Raw genomic sequence first — 18049 nt, 5'->3', positions numbered from 1 at the left:
TATAAAGTTTATATGGAGAGGCAAAAGACCCAGAAACCATCACAAAATATCAGAGGAGAACAAGGTTGGAGGACTGACACTACTCAACTTCTAGACTTACTGTAAAGCTACAGTGATGAAGACACTGTGGTACTGGTGAAGTAACAGAAAAAACAGACCAAATGGAACAGAATACAGTCCAGAAATAGACTCTCTTAAATACAGTCCATTGATCCTTGACACAGGAGCAAATGCTACACAATGGCTCAAAGATAGTCATCTCAATAAATGATGCTGAAGCAACGGGACAGCCACATGCAAAAAAAAAAAAAAAAAAAGAATGTAGGCAAAGACCTTACATCCTTTCACAAATATTAACTCATAATAGATCATTATGTAAATGCAAAATACAAACCTATAAAACTCCTAGAACATAAGGAAAAAACCTGGATGACCTAGGGTACAGTAATGATTTTTTACATGTAACACTGAAGGCATTATCTGAGGAAAAAAATTGATAAACTGGACTCCACTAAAATTAAAAATTTCTGCTCTACACAATACACTGTCAAGAGAATGAAAAATAAGCCACAGACTGAAAAAAAAAATCCGAAAAAGAGATGTCTGATAAAGAATTGTTTCCAAAATACACACCCACAAACACACACACACAAATCTCTTTAAAACTGGCAATTAGAAAACAACTCCATCAAAAAATAAGCCACGAAAAAGAAACAGACTCACAGACATAGTTAACAAACTTGTGGTCACCAGGGGGAGAGGAAGTGGGAAGGGATAAATTAGGAGTTTGAGATTTGCAAATATTAACTACTATATATAAAATAAATAAAAAATAAATTTCCTCTGTAGCACAGAGAACTACAGCCAATATCTTGTAGTAACCTATAAAGAAAAAGAATATGAAAGCAAATATATGTATGTGTGCGTACGACTGAAACGTTATGCTGTGCACCAGAAACTGACACGCTGTAACTGACTATACGTCAATAAAAAAAATAGGCCAAAGACCTGAAGAGACATCCCACCAAAGAGGATATACAAATGGCAAGAAAGCATATGAAGATGTTCCATGTCATATGCCACCAGAGAAATGCAAATCAAAACAACGAGATGCCACCAGACACCTACCAGAATGGCCTAAATCCAAAACACTGACAACACCAAATGCTGGTGAGGATGTGGAGCAATGGGAACTCTCACTGCCTGGTGGGAATGAAAACGGTACAGACATTCTATAAGACAGTTTGGCAGTTTCTCTCAAAACGAAAATACTCATACTATATGATCCAGCAATCACACTCCTCAGCATTTGCCCAAATGAACTAAAAACTTATGTCCACACAAAAACCAGCACACAGATGAAGCAGCTTTATTCATAACTGGCAAAACTTAGAAGAAACCAAGATGTCCTTCAGGATGTGAAGGGATAAACTGTGATACCTCCAAGCAATGGAATGTTATCCAGTGCTAAAAAGAAATGAGCTCTCAAGCCATGAAAAGATGTGGAGGAAGATTAAATGCATATCACTAAGAGAAAAAAGCCAATCTGTAAAGGCTACGTATTTATGATTCCAACTGTAAGACATTCTGAAAAGTGGCAGAATGATGGAGACCATAAAAAGGTCTGTGGTCGCCAGAGGGTGAGGGGAGAGAGGGATGAATAGGTGGAGGATTTGTAGGGCAGTGAAACTTCTCTGTATGATGCTATGATGATGGCTATGCACCATTAGCCATTTGTCCAAAGCCCAAACACGGGCAGCACTAGGAGTGGACCCTGATGTAAACCATGGGCTTGTGAGTGTTACTCATGTGTCAGCGCAGGCTTGTCAACCGTAGGAAAGGTAGCACTAAGGTCTGGGAGTATCGGTGGTTGGGGAGCTTGTGCATGGATGGGGACAGGGGACACGTGGGGAAATCTCTGTACTTTCTGCTCAATTTTGCAGTGAATGTAAAACTGCTCTAAAAAATAATGTTTATTAAAGGAAAACACACACATCACATGCTTAAAAAGAGGCCAGACTACAGTGAGAGCTCAATAAATCTGAGTGACGTTGCTTTCGTGGTTTCAGCATTGTTATTAATGCAGCTCAGCCTCAGGTACCAGACCTCCTGGTGGGTTAACGCACTCTGGAATCTCCAAAAGGTGGATCTGAGTGAGCATTCTTCCAAATTCCTTTGTGGATTAGTTCCTGCCAGTACAGAATGTCTCCTGAGGCTGCGTACTTTATATTTAAAAACAAAAATGAAACAAAACCATAATCCCTCTGGACAACCGAACAGTCTAGACGCACTTCCCACCAAGCATTTGGGTTCCATGCAAGGCCTGCTAAGCTCAGATGCCCAAGGGGTCCAGGCAGCTCTTGTGCAACTCTCCCGAGCTTTCTGCCCAGACAATGCTACCAGCTTCTGCCCAGGATACATCTCGGGCTCCAGGCTTCTCAGTGTACTCCCGTCACCGTCCTCCTATGCCCTTGACCTTCCTGGTCACTCCATCACTCGCAGCACCTGCACACACGTGTTCACATGCCATTTGGAGAGACGCCCTGGGCCCAGCATGCATTGTGTAGGAGGCCTGCTGCCCCGTCGGCTGCCCCCAACGTCCTCATCATCGGAGCTGATGGAGGCATTCAGAGGGACGTGGAAGGAGTTTACAGTGATCTCTCGTGAGCCCTTGCTGTTTGATTTTTTTCCTTTTAATCTCTGATAGTCTGGAAGCAATTTTATCTTAGAGTTTATCAGGGCCCTTCATTTCTCGATGCCTTTGAAGATTGTCGGAAGGATGCAGGCAGTGGGAAAGGGTGCTGGGAGAAGGGTGCACTCCAAGGACTCATTTATTTCTTTTTCAAAACCTCAGTTCCCTAGTTGGAGATGAAAACCCAAACTGACACGGCAAACTTAAAAAGAATGGTGGTTAAAAGAGTCCTTGGCAGAGGAGGAGAGGGAGAGACCCACGACGCAATGATGGTAAAAGCCCAGCCCTCAGGTTTGTTTGCTCTGATGGAAACGGCCTTCAAAGCAACACAAGACTCTTTGAAAGAAGAGAGGTGGCAGCAGGAGGCTGGGGTCATGGTATTGGGGGAAGGAGCAGCCCTGGGGCTGATGCTCAGAGCCCAGCTCACAGCTCTGGGTGAACCTGGCCTTGGTCTACGTCTCTGTGGCAGACGCCTTGGCCCCCAAAGCAACAGGATGGTTCTCAAGTCTGCAACTAGCGGTGGGTGAAGATATCATGTAAGTACCCCTATGAAACAGGTGACCAAGTTACAGAAGTATGGCAAGGGATTCCACTCTGAACAATTTCTCAGGAATAAAAAGGCCGTGGTTCCAGAATCTGATGACCCCTATGGACTCACTCATTCATTCCTCAAACCTTCCAGGGACCTTGTCTCGTGCTGGGCATTGCACTGAGGACAGGGTGGGAGACACTGGCCCTGCCCTCAAGGGCTCATGACCTAGTGAGAAGTGCCAGCACACAGAGGCCGGTCATCATCATGGGACACGCAGAAAGTGTGGCAAAGACAGGAAAGGTGACACTTAAATTGTGGCTAATTTGAACAAGTTAGAAAAGAGCCAGAAATGTCCTCCATTTGGAATTTCAACTCAAGGATCATCCTGGCTACTGAAAGTGGTTCTGTTCTGCCAGGATGTGCCCTCGCTTCCGGACCTCGGGCTTGCTAACGGGCAGCTGTTTTATGCACAGAAAGCTCCAGTAGCCCGAGGTCTCCAGCACTGTGGATAAACGCCCAAAGAGGGCAGCTCAGAAACAAACTGGTCTGTGATGGTGTAAGAAAAGACCATAGGCTTGCTGCAAAGGGAAAACCCAGAGTCCAATTGCTTTAGTTCAATAACATTTTACTCTATTTATAAAAAAAAAAAAGTACTACCTGAAAGTAATGTAACATTATAAATCAACTATACTTCAATTTAAAAATTTAAAAAATAAAAAGACTTTGTTGACAGTGTCTAAAAAAAAAAAAGCAAAGACGGACCCATTGCGTTCCAGAAAGATACTGGAGCTAGCTCCCTCTCCTTCTCTGTGCAGTGCTGGCGATATATTATTTGAGTTTACTTCTAGCAAGCACATGTAAGATTTTGTAAATCTGTGTAACTTTACAGCAGACAAAGCACTTCTCAAAGACAGGCACCACACCCTGGATGGAAGCGCCACCACCACCACGCAGCCACTCCTCCTCCTCCTGCCACCACTACTGAAAACAAGGATGCGCTAGGGTAGACGGGCCTCCCCGGCAAGCCTGGACCTGTGCCGTGTCCCTCACAAACGTCATCTCACTGAATTCCCACAGCAACCCTGGAGGCAGGGACTGTTATCCCACTTTGCAGACCAGAGGTCAGAGAGGAAGGCAGTGAAGCCACACCGCTTCCAAGTGGCAGACGTAGAATGCGACACCAAAATGTGCCCACTCCTCCCAGCTGCAGGCTCGTAGCTGCTGCAGTGCCCTCGGCCTCGGGCACCCAGGAGTCTTCTGAGAAGGAACACAAGCAGGAGATAAAGGGAACAGACGGACATACCCTGTACCTCCACCATGAGCTCAACTTCCTGCTATTTCAAGTGTCTACATCAGGACAAACTTATTTAAGTAACAGGTTCCCAGGTCCCCCCACCCCCGACAAAGTATGGTGGAGGTCTGAGTGGGGAATTGCATTCATAACAATTACCCCCAAGTAATTCTGAGTCAAGATGTCATAAATTACATCATCAGGGTCAGTGACTTACAAACTTATTTTATGGGCCCTGCGGAGGCCACCCACTTGACTTCGCCACCCAGAACATACATGAACACACACTGACATACAAACACATTGAAACACGGAAACAAAGGACTCAGAAGACAATACTTACTACCTTGTTATGGGTAAACAGTGCTGAAAATTTCTATTTCATTCTATTCCATTCCATTTTTGAGATATCCTAGTTGTAATCCACTAAACTAATTTCACAAACCATGGACCATGACCTGGGGACTGAGAAAACACTGACCTGGGTGTGCTCTACTTATTTGCTAATTTAATCCTTACAGTCCTGAGAGGGAGGAGAAAGTACCATATCTCCATTTTACAGATGAGAAAAACTGAGGTTCAGGGAGGCTAGGCAATTTGCCCAAGATCACACAGGTGGATAAGGGGTCTGAACTCTAACATGTAAGAACCTGAAGCCCCCTTTTGTTGTACAAAACCGTGGCTTCTCAAGTCTCCCTTTCACAAAGTTTGCACAGTGCTATAAAAAGTGGGTTTGCTCCAGAAATGTCACTGACTAACTCCCTTGACTCAGTCCGCACATTTCCTTGATGCCAGTACATCCCTGACTGTAGTCACACCATCTGGTTACTACTGGGAGCGGGGTGGGGGGCTCTGTGTTAGATGCACACGCCTCCCCATCATTAGGTGTATCTTTAGCCAAGAAATGGTTGCTGAGAGTCAGGGAATTATGATGGGCACGGGGCTTGAATCCCATCTGCAACCCTTCCAACAGTGGGAATGTGGGCAAGTTACAAATGACTCTGGGACAGCAGGCTCCCAGACTCCCCAGTGGGCAACACAGTCCCCACCTCCTGGAGGTAGTATGAGAATTCAGTAAGGTCACACGGGGCCTGGACCACAGGATGCAAACAGCAACTGATACTCCTCCAGGTGCCTTCTTGAGTGTCAGTGCTGAAGAGAGAAGCCTCTTCAAAGGAAGATCAAAACCAAGCAAGGTTGAAAAGAGAAGCTTCTTTAAATGCCAGTGTATCAAGAAAAATGAAAGCATGTGAAACTGGGGTCAAAGATCTCAGTGCACATTCCCGACGCTCCCCTGTTGACTGTGAGGCCCAGGGATGCAGCCAGGAAGGCGAGCTTCAGCACCCAAGGGCCAGACGGTACCTGAGCTGGACCGTGCATCTCTGACACCCACAGTGGGCACGAAGGAGCTGAGTGTGACCCCCGATTGTAAAGCTCTTTCACAGCTTCCTCGTCCACGCCAGGCTTTAGCTCACATTTCATAACCTCTAAACCCAGAGCAACAAGGTCCAAAATGATAAGGGATAAATAATAGTAATTCTCGCAGTCAAAGGCATAAAGTGCTTGCTCCGTGTCAGGCCCTGTTCTGAGACACTAACTTACGCTCCCTCACCTTGTCCTCACCTGAGGATGGGGAAACTGAGGCACACAGCAGCAGTTCTGTGACTCCTCTTGAGGCCAAACACGTGGTAAACGGGAGAACCATGGTTGAAACCTGGTCTCAACTGCTACGCTCCAACACTGGCCCCGAGAGCCCTGTTCCCAGGTTGGCTTCACCCCCTCTGGATTTCGTAAGAGTTTCTGGCGAAGTCACGGTAATGGTTTCTGCCACCTCAGTGTTCCCTGCCCATGAGAATACTGAAAGCCATATCAACTTAACTGCAATTCCAAAGTAAACAGGAATGACACGCCTTCACGCCCCCCACACACAGACAGGGAAGGGATGGAACACGTACTAGGAGGTACCTGGTGACCGACAGCGGCTGCTCCAGTCAGCTGTACAGGCACTGAGCCAAGCTCTTTACCTGGAACACTCCACTCTGAGATCCACAGACACACGCATGTACACGTGTATTATGTGTCTAGAGGTGCGTGTGGTACCTGTGTGTACACCTGTGGGTGTTTATAATGCATGTGTGGATATATGTGGATGTATCTGTGCATATATGTGTATATATACATGTGTATGGGAGTGTGTATAAAAAAGATACACATTTTTAATATATATATTTTTACAGAAGGCTAGCAAGTCTCAGAAAGGACAAGTGACTTGTCCGACATCATACAAGATGTGTAAATGCTGGGGACAGGATTTGAATGCAGGTATCTAACCCCACAGTGCATGTGCTCTTACCTACCCACTAAACCCAAAACACCCTGCCTTCGCCCTTGGTAACAAACTGCTGGAGCGTTAGCGATTTGTAGGCCAGAAAACGGAGGGAGCATGTCAAGTTTCTGAAGCTGCATTTTGTGCTGTCTGTGGCATAAAATGGAATTCAATTAAACTAGAACCGCACCTGGGGCCAGGTGTGCCACCTTTATAACTCTGAGAGTCTCAAATCACTCTCAGGTGTCAGCCTCTCAAGTTAGAGGAGAATGTGCTAAAATAACTTTCATCCATTATGTTACATGATCACCCACAAAAGAATTAAACAAATTTTATCACCATGAATATTAACAGAACCTTGAATTAACATATCACTTCTTTTCTAATAAAAGGGCCCTGCAGAATTCTCTCTGAGTTTCCAACAGATAACACAATAATATGACAACAGTGACCATCAACATTTACAGTGCTCTCACTGTGACCCAGACGCCGTGCCGAGCTCTCCACAGGCATTACCTAGCTTAATCTCTCAACAACTTTTAGTGGCAGCTACTATTATTGTCATCCCTGTTATTAATAGTTTTTTAAAATGTCATTTAAGGGGGAAGGGTGTAGCTCAGTGGCAGAGCACGTGCTTAGCATGCACAAGGTCCTGGGTTTAATCCCCAGTCCCTCCATGAAAAAAGTAAAATAAAATAAAAAAATGTCGTTTAAGAAACCCTTGCTTTATTTCCATTCTGTAGATCTTTCTTATGGAGACCTTCTCCCATGCTGAAAAATTCGCCCAGAAAGCAAATTTATTCAACCTTAATCTTTTTTCCACCATATTTGAGACTCTCCCTGCGAAGGGAACCCTGGGATGAAGGCACTCGTTAGGTGAAGGGCCTGCTTTGTGAGAAGGACCTCTCCGTCTTCCGGGTTGGACGCTCACACACTGTGTTCACAGGAAGCAGGGACACCTCCATAGGCATCAATGCGAGAAAGCAAGGAGCACCCAGGGGAGACGGGGCTGCCGCTCGGGCTTGCTACTTACCAGCTCTGTGTGAACTTTAAGATGTGCCTGCAGCTTATATTTATCTGGAGTCGAGTAGTCACAGCCGTCAGTGGGACACTTCAGCAAGATGTTACTGTGTTTCTGAATTACATGGCGTTTAAGGCAGTTTTTGGTGATGGAGGAATAATGACACTGGGAGCAATAATACAGATGTTCCCGGGTGTGGGTGCGGACATGCATGTCAAAATGCACTTGGTACCAAAAAAGTTTGCCTAAAAAAATATTTTCACATGAGAACAAGGAAGTTTCTTTTATCCTGAATTTGATTTTTTTTTCAACTACTATATTTATCTCCCTCTCCTGCTCGTCCGGGTCACCCTTCACACTTTCCACCACATCTCTGTCTGGAAATTACTTTTCCAAGGTGGGAGGCTGTAAATATTAAGGGTGCTACTACTTTTGCATGACGTCAGAACTAAGAGAGGAGGAAAGAAACGTTTACTGGGGACCAATTATGGTGCCAAATGCTATTATGCATCTGCGTAAAATCAAAGAGGTGCTAAATTCTGCTGACACCTGGGACAGCTACTTCCGGTCCTGCCAGCTCACCAGGAGACCCAGGGGCCGTGCTCTCACCGGGAGCTGGAAGGGCTGGATTCAGGGTCTCCCTACAAAGAGCTGCAGCCCCTTTTGTGACCTCTTCTCTGCTCATCTAGAACATGGCCACAACGTACAGCTCTACTTCAAACTTGTCACGTGCCAGAAGGAAGCTTCCTCTTGGTTAACAGCGTTCTGGCCGAGGCCGTGGGGTAAACCTCCGCATGCATGCCTGACCAAGCCGGCACGGTGGGCTGCCCCGCCATCCCGGCTGCCTTCTCAAAAGCCTTCACGCACTAAACTGCACCACGGTGGCCACCCGTTGCTATCTACAAATGAGGGCTAGCTCACTTAGAAGGTGTTTTTGCCAAGAGACACGCGCTCAAATCAAACACGCGGTGACCCCCAGCCAGGCGGGGATGGGTGGGGCCGCCGGGAAGGAGAGCTCCGCCCGGCTGCAGCCCCGAGCCGCCGCCTCTTACCACAGTATTCACACTCCAGGTCTCCATACACCTTCCGGATCCTCTCGCACAGGCCGGGGTTCATGCGCCGCTTCTGTAAACTGTCCAGGATCCTCATGAACGCAGTGATGCCGGCCCGGTGCTCGGGGGCAGGCGTGCAGGAGTCAGGCTGGCACAGGGCCGCGTCCCGCCCACCAGCTCCCGGCGGAAGGTCTGAGGCCTCCGCTGGGTTCGACCTGAGACACCTGCTGGGATCTGGGCCATCGGATGGGAGGGCAGCCACTTTCTGTCCTTCGGCCGGGGGGCTCTCAGCACCCTGGACCTCTGGGTCTGCTTCACCTTTGGCCTTGGGCAGCAGTGGTGTGGCGTCCTCGCCCTGGGGCGGGGCGGAGCCTCCCTGCTGGGTGTCCAAGGTCTTCGCCGGAGCCGCCGGAGCCTCCGCGGAAGAGGCATCGTTTTTCAACAAGAACTCATCCGAAACCACCGAGTGCGGATGAAGGTCCGAGGCCCCCTCGGAGGCGGCCAGCTCACAGGGTAGCTGGGCGGCGGCCGAGCGCACCGGCGGGGCAGGCACTTCCACGGGGGTCTCCGGCGTCCCCCGCCCCTGCCCGGGCCGAGCATCCCCAGGGCCGGCCGCCTCCTTAGATGCGTTCACCCCCTGGAACACAAACTCCTCTTCTGCCAGCTGCAGCTGCCCCCCCAGGGCCTCCTGCTGGATGTCCCCGCCAGGCTCCAGGAGGCAGAAGCTCTGGTTGATGGAGCTGGTGAAGACCAAGGTCTCCTGGGCTGCCCCGTGCGCCTCCTTGATGTGCGAGCGCAGCCGGATGGAGCTGACGAACTTCTTGAGGCAGATGGCGCACACGTAGACGAACGGGTGTTTCCTGACGTGCAGCTCCAGCGCCTGGTACTTGGTGGCCCCGTGGCCACAGAGCTCGCAGGCGAAAGGCCACTTGTCACCGTGGACCAGCATGTGGCGGTCGCGGTCCAGCTCGTTCTTGAACTTGCGCTCGCAGACGTGGCAGTCGTAGAGCAGCTGCCGCTTGCCCTCCCTGGTCATCAGGCACAGCTCGTCCAGGGCCTCCTTGACCTTCCCGTCCTGCGGGTCGTGCGCGCCGCGGATGTGCTTGATGAGGTTCTTGACGTCCGAGTACTTCTTCTTGCAGAAGCGGCAGTGCTGCTTGATTTTCTTGTGCACGCGCTCGATGTGCACCTTGAGGTGGCCTTTGCTCAGGCAGGTGAAGGAGCAGTAGTCGCAGGCGAACTTCTCGCCCGTGTGCTTGCGCAGGTGCACGTTGAGGTTGGCCTTGATGGCGCTGGCATAGCTGCACTGGGAGCACTTGTAGGGCTTCTCGTTGGTGTGGATCCTCAGGTGCGCCTGCAGCGAGTGCTTGAACTTGAAGACCTTGTTGCAGTACTCACAAGTGAAGATCTTGAGCTGGGTGGGCCCTAGCCTGGAAACAGACGACAGCACGGTTACCGCTGCAGACTCTAAACCTTCCCCGTGCAAACGGCAAAGGCTGAAAAGGGAGCTAAACAGGGCTGAGGATGGATGGATGCATTCATTCATCAACAAGTAGGGCCCAAGGACCTTGTGTGGTCCAGGCACACACGAGGATGGAAGAGTGGGTGGGTCCCTGTTCCTCAGCAGCTCACAGCCTTGGGGGGTGGGGGAGGAGACAGGCCAGCACCTGGCCACATGACAGTGCATAAGTGGTGACAGGAGTATGTGCAGGTGAAAAGAGAAAGGGACCTCTAACCTGGATGAAAGTAGCTGGGAAGAGGAGAGTCTGGGCTGAGAGATGCAGCACCAAGAAGAGGGAGGCAAGAGAGGGAAGAGGGCTGTGTCATTCACAAGGTACACGGTCACCAGTGGTGTCCCAAAGCTGACCTGGATGTATTCCAGGGTATTTTAACAGGACCAGTCTTACTGGAATGAACTCAGTCTGCTCCATGAGACTAGAGACAATCCATTTGGGTTTATTCAATAAGTTTTGATAATCCAGCCTTGCCTATTCATTCAATCACATGTTGGGGTAACACTCTTTCTCTGCAAGTTTCCATGTGAGGTCCACTTATTATCAAAAGACCCCTGGCCTCTGTCCTTGCCCTCACTTCTCCCCAGGAAAAGTGAGTGAGTGTATCTGACCAGCGAGTTTGGAGCAGGACCTAGCCTTCAAAGCTGAGCTCGCCTCTCCCCTCCTGGTGAGGACATGCCTCCCTGTGGACAACATGTGATACAGCAGACACCTAGCCCGGTGGCCCCCATGAGTCTGGCCAGCTGCGGTCAGGGACTGCAGGACGGGGAGCGGGCCAGGCCACCAAGCCCTGCAGTACAGTCAGCAGGAGCTCAGTGTCCACCTGCCCTGGGCTCTCCCTCCCACAGCTCCACCAGTCACGCACCTGCTGTCTGAGCCTCCACCTGCCTCCTCCTCCATCATGGTTGGTTTAGAATTCAGACAGGGAAAGTAAGGTGGTTGTTCAATTGTCATTTATTAAACTCCTACATCACTAATTAATAAATGACTCTCATTTTACTAACACTCGCCTGTATGTCTCAGGCACTGTGTGAGCTGTTGTGCACGTGATGGAGAAGAAAAGAGTGGTCTGCCTCACGGATCCTTTCACTCTCAGTCCAGCAGCGTGTGTGCTGAATAAGATGGTAACTGTAATAACAGGTACACTTACTGAGAACTTATGACATGTGAAACTCTTTGCTAGGTGTTTAATCTCAGCCCTATCATTATGCCCATTCTACAGATGAGAAAACTGAGTATTTACCCAAGGTCACACCGTAAGTGATAAAGCCAGAATTTGAACCCAAACAGACTGCCTTTCTCTAGAGCCCGCACATTCTTCTGCAAGCTCACACTGCCTGGCATGACCGTGAACACCACCCCTCGTGTACAAGTGAATCAGGCCTTCTGAGTGGAGCTCCCAGTGCTGTTGGAACAGGTGTGCCTTGTTTGTGGAATCAACAAATGACAGTCACCAAAGTACTGCAACTTGCACTGGGGACAGGAATTGGCAGGTGAGCCCAGGAGGCAGGTGAGGCTTCCTCTGTCCATAACCACTCCCTCTGGACTCTGCCCAGGTTATCCAGGTAGGTCCTCAGAAACACTAATCATCATTTAGGACCGTTAATCAGACACCATGAACCTGGACCGACTGTAACTGTGAAGTCTGTATTTATGGAACCATCCATTCAGCAATGTTTGATCAACACAGGTTGCCTTGTGTTTAAATTTAAAATATTTAAATGAATTGAGGGCCATAAACACCAGAGGGTACAATTCTCATGATGTAATTAAAATATTCAAATCTGAAAGTCGGTACCCTGCCTGCATGCTAAACCCAAGGCTAATTTAAGGAAACTAATCTGGATCTTCCTCAGATGACAAATCTAGAAGGTGATACATTTCACTGGAGGAAGCAACTCTAGATTCAGAATGTTAATTAAATAAACCACTCACCACAGCGTTTCCTCCTCTAATGCAAGTTCTGAATGGTCTTAGGAGAATCCTTCCCTCTGACTTTTTTGTATTATTACACAAATACCTAGCAAAGCCCTCAGTGCCACTTCCTGCCACAGGTGATGCATCTGAACCTCAGTTGCCGGCCTGTGCCTGGGAGCTGCGGGAGAGCCGCAACGTCCTGTGGTTCCTATTCCGTTATTTCACTGCGAACGTCCCCTACTCAGTGAGAGAGGTGCTCTCACCTGCTGCATTATAGAAAGCATTTGGGCAGAGCTTTAAAAGATCAGACCCTTTGGTCCAGTTGTTCCACTGCTGGGAATCCATCAAAAGAAAGAATACAAAGTTCGAATGGAGGTGCTCAAGCCCCAACTTTTCACAATAGTTAAGACTGGAAAGCCGCTTGAAGGTTCCAACACAGGGAACTAGTTTGTTTGCACAATTTTTTTTTCACTTATTGATTCATTCATATGAAAAAGTATTCCAGGCACTGGGGACACAATGGGGACAAAAACAAATACAACTCATGCTCTCCCAGAGCTCACCTTCTAGTGGTGGGCCAGCCTAATAACCAAATAAATGGGCAGATATGCCCACCAGCCCCTGCTGTGATGGAACAAGGCAGGATGCTCTAAGAGCCCAGGTCAGGGCAGACTCATCTGTCTAGGGGGCAGGGCAGGCCGCCCTGAAGACTGGACATTTGAGCAGGTAGCTGAAGAAGGAACAGGAACCAAGCCAGGGGAGGAGAGGCATCCAGGAAGAGGAAGAGGCACCTGCAAGGAGAGATCAAGGAAATCAAAAGGACCCAGATGGCCGAAGCAGAGGCTGGAGCCCAGAGAAGCAGCGGGAGCACAGGACGGGACCCCGCTGCAGAGGCAGCAGCCTGGAAGACCCTGGAGGCCAAGTCCTCCAAAAGCAGTGTGAGGCCTTAAAGGGTACAATCAAATGGACATTTTACAAAGATCTCATTGGCTGTAACGCGGAGAGCTGAGCAGGTCACAGTGTATCTTCATGATATCACAGCATGCCACTACAAAACAGAGTTCGTGAATAATTTGAGTAACAAAGGGAAATAAGTATCACATGTTCAGTTATTAAAAGCAAGATACGAAATTGCATATAAAATATAAGCTCAATTTTTTTGAGATATACAGGCTGAACGAGGCTGGAAGGAAATAACATTCAAAATATTAACAGTGGTTATCTTAGGGTGGTGAGATCACAAATGATTGTTTTTCCCTTACAGTTTTCCAGACTTCTAAAATTTTCTATGTAATAAGGCTGTATCATATTTGTGTGGGAATCTGTTATAATAACATAACCCAAAAGTTTGTGTCTATATTTTAGAAAGCAAAATCGTCATGCAAAAAGTCTCTTTCATAACTATTTTATAATTTGTACTATAAAATATTAAAAGAACGCTTGGCAATGGGAATACAGCTTAAATCTGTTGATTAAATATTGAGCATATCTACCTGCAACTAGGGTAGCATTTAGTTGAAACCCTCCCCAAGAGACCTTGAAATATACTGAAGATAATTAACTAAGGTCTACAAATCAGCCTGTGGTGAGACAAGAGTGATCTTCAAATTTAATTCCATCTCAGTTATGCCAAAGCAATGCCTATTTTTACAACTTTGTCAAATAAAGTCAGTTGCTCACGTTTGCAAGAGTAGAGGACGAGGCTACAAATTAATGAAGCCTCCCAGATGGCATTACGTCCTAATTTAACAAGAGCACTTTCCATATATGTTATCATTTACTCTGACCACTAAACTAAGTCAGATTCTGTTGCATAATCACGGCTGGTATGAGAGAGGCTCGGAGGCAGAATCACTGTGTCCGGTCACAGCAGAGCGGAGGCCTCACCTGGGCAGCGGCCGTGACGGTCCTGTCCTCTCCCACATCCCCAGTGCCTGGCACACAATGGCTGTTTAATCTGCTGTGTGCACTCTGGTAGAAGGGTCTAGATAGAGCCAGCCCAGCTCTGTCTGGCGCTAAAACTTACACTCTCTTCAAGAACACCTCGTTTCCCCTCTTTCTGAAACAGAGGGAACCCATTGGCACTGGCGCCTTCTCTGTCTTTCCTCCCATCTGGGAAAATGTGTGCAGAGCTCTGGTGATGAGTTTGCTAACCGACCTCTGGAGGTACAGATCACAGCCGACACAGTGACCAGGTGCCAGGGAGGGGCTGGGGGACACGCCAGTTCACTGCAGGACGTCAACGCACCTGATTTGGAGGGCAGTTTTCAATGTCAGTTAGAGTTTTAAGCACTCACATCCTGTAAGACAGCAATTTCATTTCTAGCAATTTACCCCGCAGGAAGTCTTTGAAGAAGTATTGAAAGAGGGAGGGACCAAAACCTTGAGCACAATGTTGTCCGTCAAGCAAAAAAGAGCCCTAGAAACAGTAGTGCACCAATACAACAGCAAAACGCTTTTAAAAATGTACTTGCTGAAAAGGAAAAATCAAGGTGTGGTAAAAATTTTTAAGAGTGCCTTTGGTATTTTGTGTTAGGGAGAAAAATAACAAAATCAAAGCACTATATTTTAGGGTCTCATAAAAAGATGATGGTGGCATGTGAACCACACTGTCAACAGGAGTGACCTCCGTGGGAAGAGGAACCATGGATTACAGTAACTGCACATCATATAGGATGCTGGAACTTTCTACAAGATGTTTGTGTCACTTTTGAAAATAAGGGGGAAATAAGGATTCCCTTTTTTCATTACTAATTGTGCAGCTATAAAAACCAGAAAACTTACTGGGGAAGGCCATGTTGACACCTCTTTTTATTCAGGTTAAACAGAGGTTTGCCTTAAGTAAAACACCCCACCCACATTAAGCCAGCAGGTGCTCAGCCTCCAGGCATGCCACTCTGTGTGAATCCCACAGAGGCCACTCTGGCTCGGCTGGTGCACTGGGGACATGATGGACGGGTTGGTCCTTAGGTTCAGCCAGGAAACCAAAACCCTTTACAAACGAGTTTGTGGACCGAGTCCTGATGAACTAACATACTGGTCCTCTCACCCTCTGTGGCGGTGGCCGGAGTCACACAGAACAGATGCTTTACCTGCTGGACTTCATGGGCTGCTCGTAGGGTGTCTGCTGGATGGCGTACTCTTGGTACCCTCTGCGAGGCGCGAGGTCGGCTGCCGTGGCCTCGGGGTCTGCGGCTCCAGTTTCTGGGGGCCCGGCCTCCACTGGAACAATCTTGGTAGCACCTGGATGGAGGCATAACACACTGGTATTAAGAAGGCACCACAAGGGCCCTGACCCCACTCCCCCAGTGCAGGGAGTCAGCCGGAGAAGTACGTAACTTAACTGTAAAGCACCACGTTTAACTTGTGTGTGTGTTTGCAGGGAAGGGGCAAGTTTTCCAATAATCTATCAAAACCTCCTTCTGAAGTACATTTTCACTTGATCTATTTATTAAAAACAAAAACATATAGATTTAGACTGGAAGAATTAATACTGTTAAAATGGCCATACTACCCAAAGAAATCTACAGATTCAATGTGATCCCTATCAAATTACCCAGGACACTTTTCACAGAACTAGCAGAAATAGTCCTAAAACTTATATGGAATCACAAAAGACCCAGAATTCCCAAAGCAACACTGAAGAAAAAGAATGAACCTGGAGGAATAACCCAACCAGACTTCAGACAATACTGCAGAGCTACAGTCATCAAAACAGCATGGTATTGGGACACAATACCATATGGGTCACTGAAACAGAACAGAGAGCCCAGAAATAAGCTCACAAACCTTTGGTCAATTAATCTTTGACAAAGGAGGCAAGAACACACAGTGAAGTATAGACAGTCTCTTCAGCAAATGGTGTTGGGATAACTGGACAGCTGAATGTAAATAAATGAAATTTGAACACTCCCTCACACCATACATAAAAGTAAATTCAAAATGGATCAAAGACTTAAACACAAGCCAAGACACTATTACCTCTTAGAAGAAAATATAGGCAAACATTCTCTGACATAAATCTTAGCAATGTTCTCCTAGGGCAGCCTACCCAGGCAATAGAAATAAAAGCAAAAATAAACAAATGGGATCTAATTAAACTTGGAAGCTTTTGCACAGCAAAGGAAACCATAAGCAAAACAAAAAGACAACCTACAGAATGAGAGAAAATATTTACAAAAGATGAGAGTGACAAGGGCTTAATTCCTGGAATATATAAGCAGCTCATACAACTTAATAAGAAAAAACAAACAACCCAATCCAAAAATGGGCAGAAGACCTAAGCAAGCAATTCTCCAATGAAGACGTATGAATAGCCAATAGGCACATGAAAAAATGCTCAATATTGCCAATTACCAGAGAAATGCAAATCAAAGCTATGATGAGCTATCACATCATAGCAGTCAGAATGGCCAGCATTCAAAAGTCCACAAACAATAAATGCTGGAGAGGGTGTGGAGAAAAGGGAACCCTCCTAGATTGTTGGTAGGAATGTAGTTTGGTGCAGCCATTATGGAAAACAGTATGGAGATTCCTTAAAAGACTAAAAATAGACTTACCATATGATCCAGCAATCTCACTCCTGGGCATATATCCAGAGGGAACCTTAATTCAAAAAGATACATGCACCCCAATGTTCACAGCAGCACTATTTACAATAGCCAAGACATGGAAACAACCTAAATGTCCATCAACAGATGATTAGATATAGAAGTTGTGGTATATTTATACAATGGAATATTATTCAGCCAAAAAAAGAATAAAATGATGCCATTTGCAGCAACATGGATGGACCTGAAGATTGTCATTCTAAGTAAAGTAAGCCAGAAAGAGAAAGAAAAATACCATATGATATCACTCACATGTGGAATCTAAAAAAAAAGACAAACAAACTTATATACAAAACAGAAACAGACCCATAGACATAGAAAATAAACTTATGGTTACCAGGGAGGAAGGGTATGGGAAGGGATAAATTGGGAGTTCGAGATTTGCAGATACTGACTGGTATATATAAAATAGATAAACAAGTTTATACTCTACAGCACAGGGAACTATATTTGATATCTTATAGTAGCTTATGGTGAAAAAGAATATGAAATTGAATACATATATACTCATGTATGACTGAAGCACTGTGCTGCACACCAGAAATTGACAGAACATTGTAAAAACTGAATATACTTCAATTAAAAAATACAAAAAAAAAACAAAAACAAAAAAAAGCAAAAGAACAATCAACAATAAACTAGATAGACAGATAGATTGACAGATAGATAGATAGATGTTTACCTGCAAAATTTCATACAGAGCCACATGTGTTAAATTTCAAGTAAGTGTAAAACTGCATCAAGTTAGTATAGAGCAGCAGAATCAACTGGGAACAAGAATTTAAGCTGCCTGGGATCCAGTCCCGAATGTGACATTACCTCACCGTCTCTGGGCCTCTGTATCCGCCCTATGAAATGAACGGTTTTGGAAAGGAAAAACTCAAAGGTCACCTTTCCTTGTGCAGAGCTATGGCACGAGATGGTCAAAGACCTTCCACAGCAGTGTATGTGCACCTAAGGGTGTGTGCACATGCACTCTTGTGTATCAAGTGCACTAAAGAAAAGGCTCTAGTCTACCCCCTTGTTTCTGGATTAGCAAAGGAAATTGATTATACTTTTTACTCCCCCTTACAGAAATCTCAAAATACTACCAT

At 46.6% G+C, this 18049-nt stretch overlaps 1 protein-coding gene across 3 annotated transcripts in view; it reads right to left on the bottom strand.

The window, feature by feature from the left end:
- ZFAT (zinc finger and AT-hook domain containing) overlaps positions 1-18049 on the bottom strand; it is a 137075-nt gene that overhangs the window by 64540 nt on the left and 54486 nt on the right. For all 3 annotated transcript variants that reach the window (XM_031439670.2, XM_064476817.1, XM_064476818.1), the window contains exons 5-7: positions 15438-15588; positions 8915-10344; positions 7875-8107 (exon numbers count right to left, since the gene is read on the bottom strand). In XM_031439670.2, the coding sequence (XP_031295530.1) occupies positions 7875-8107; positions 8915-10344; positions 15438-15588 (1814 nt within the window). The remainder of the gene's footprint in view (positions 1-7874; positions 8108-8914; positions 10345-15437; positions 15589-18049) is intronic.

This window comes from Camelus dromedarius, chromosome 20 (assembly GCF_036321535.1).
Source record: "Camelus dromedarius isolate mCamDro1 chromosome 20, mCamDro1.pat, whole genome shotgun sequence".
Lineage (NCBI taxonomy): Eukaryota > Metazoa > Chordata > Mammalia > Artiodactyla > Camelidae > Camelus > Camelus dromedarius.
This window is presented reverse-complemented; position numbering and strand designations above follow the sequence as displayed.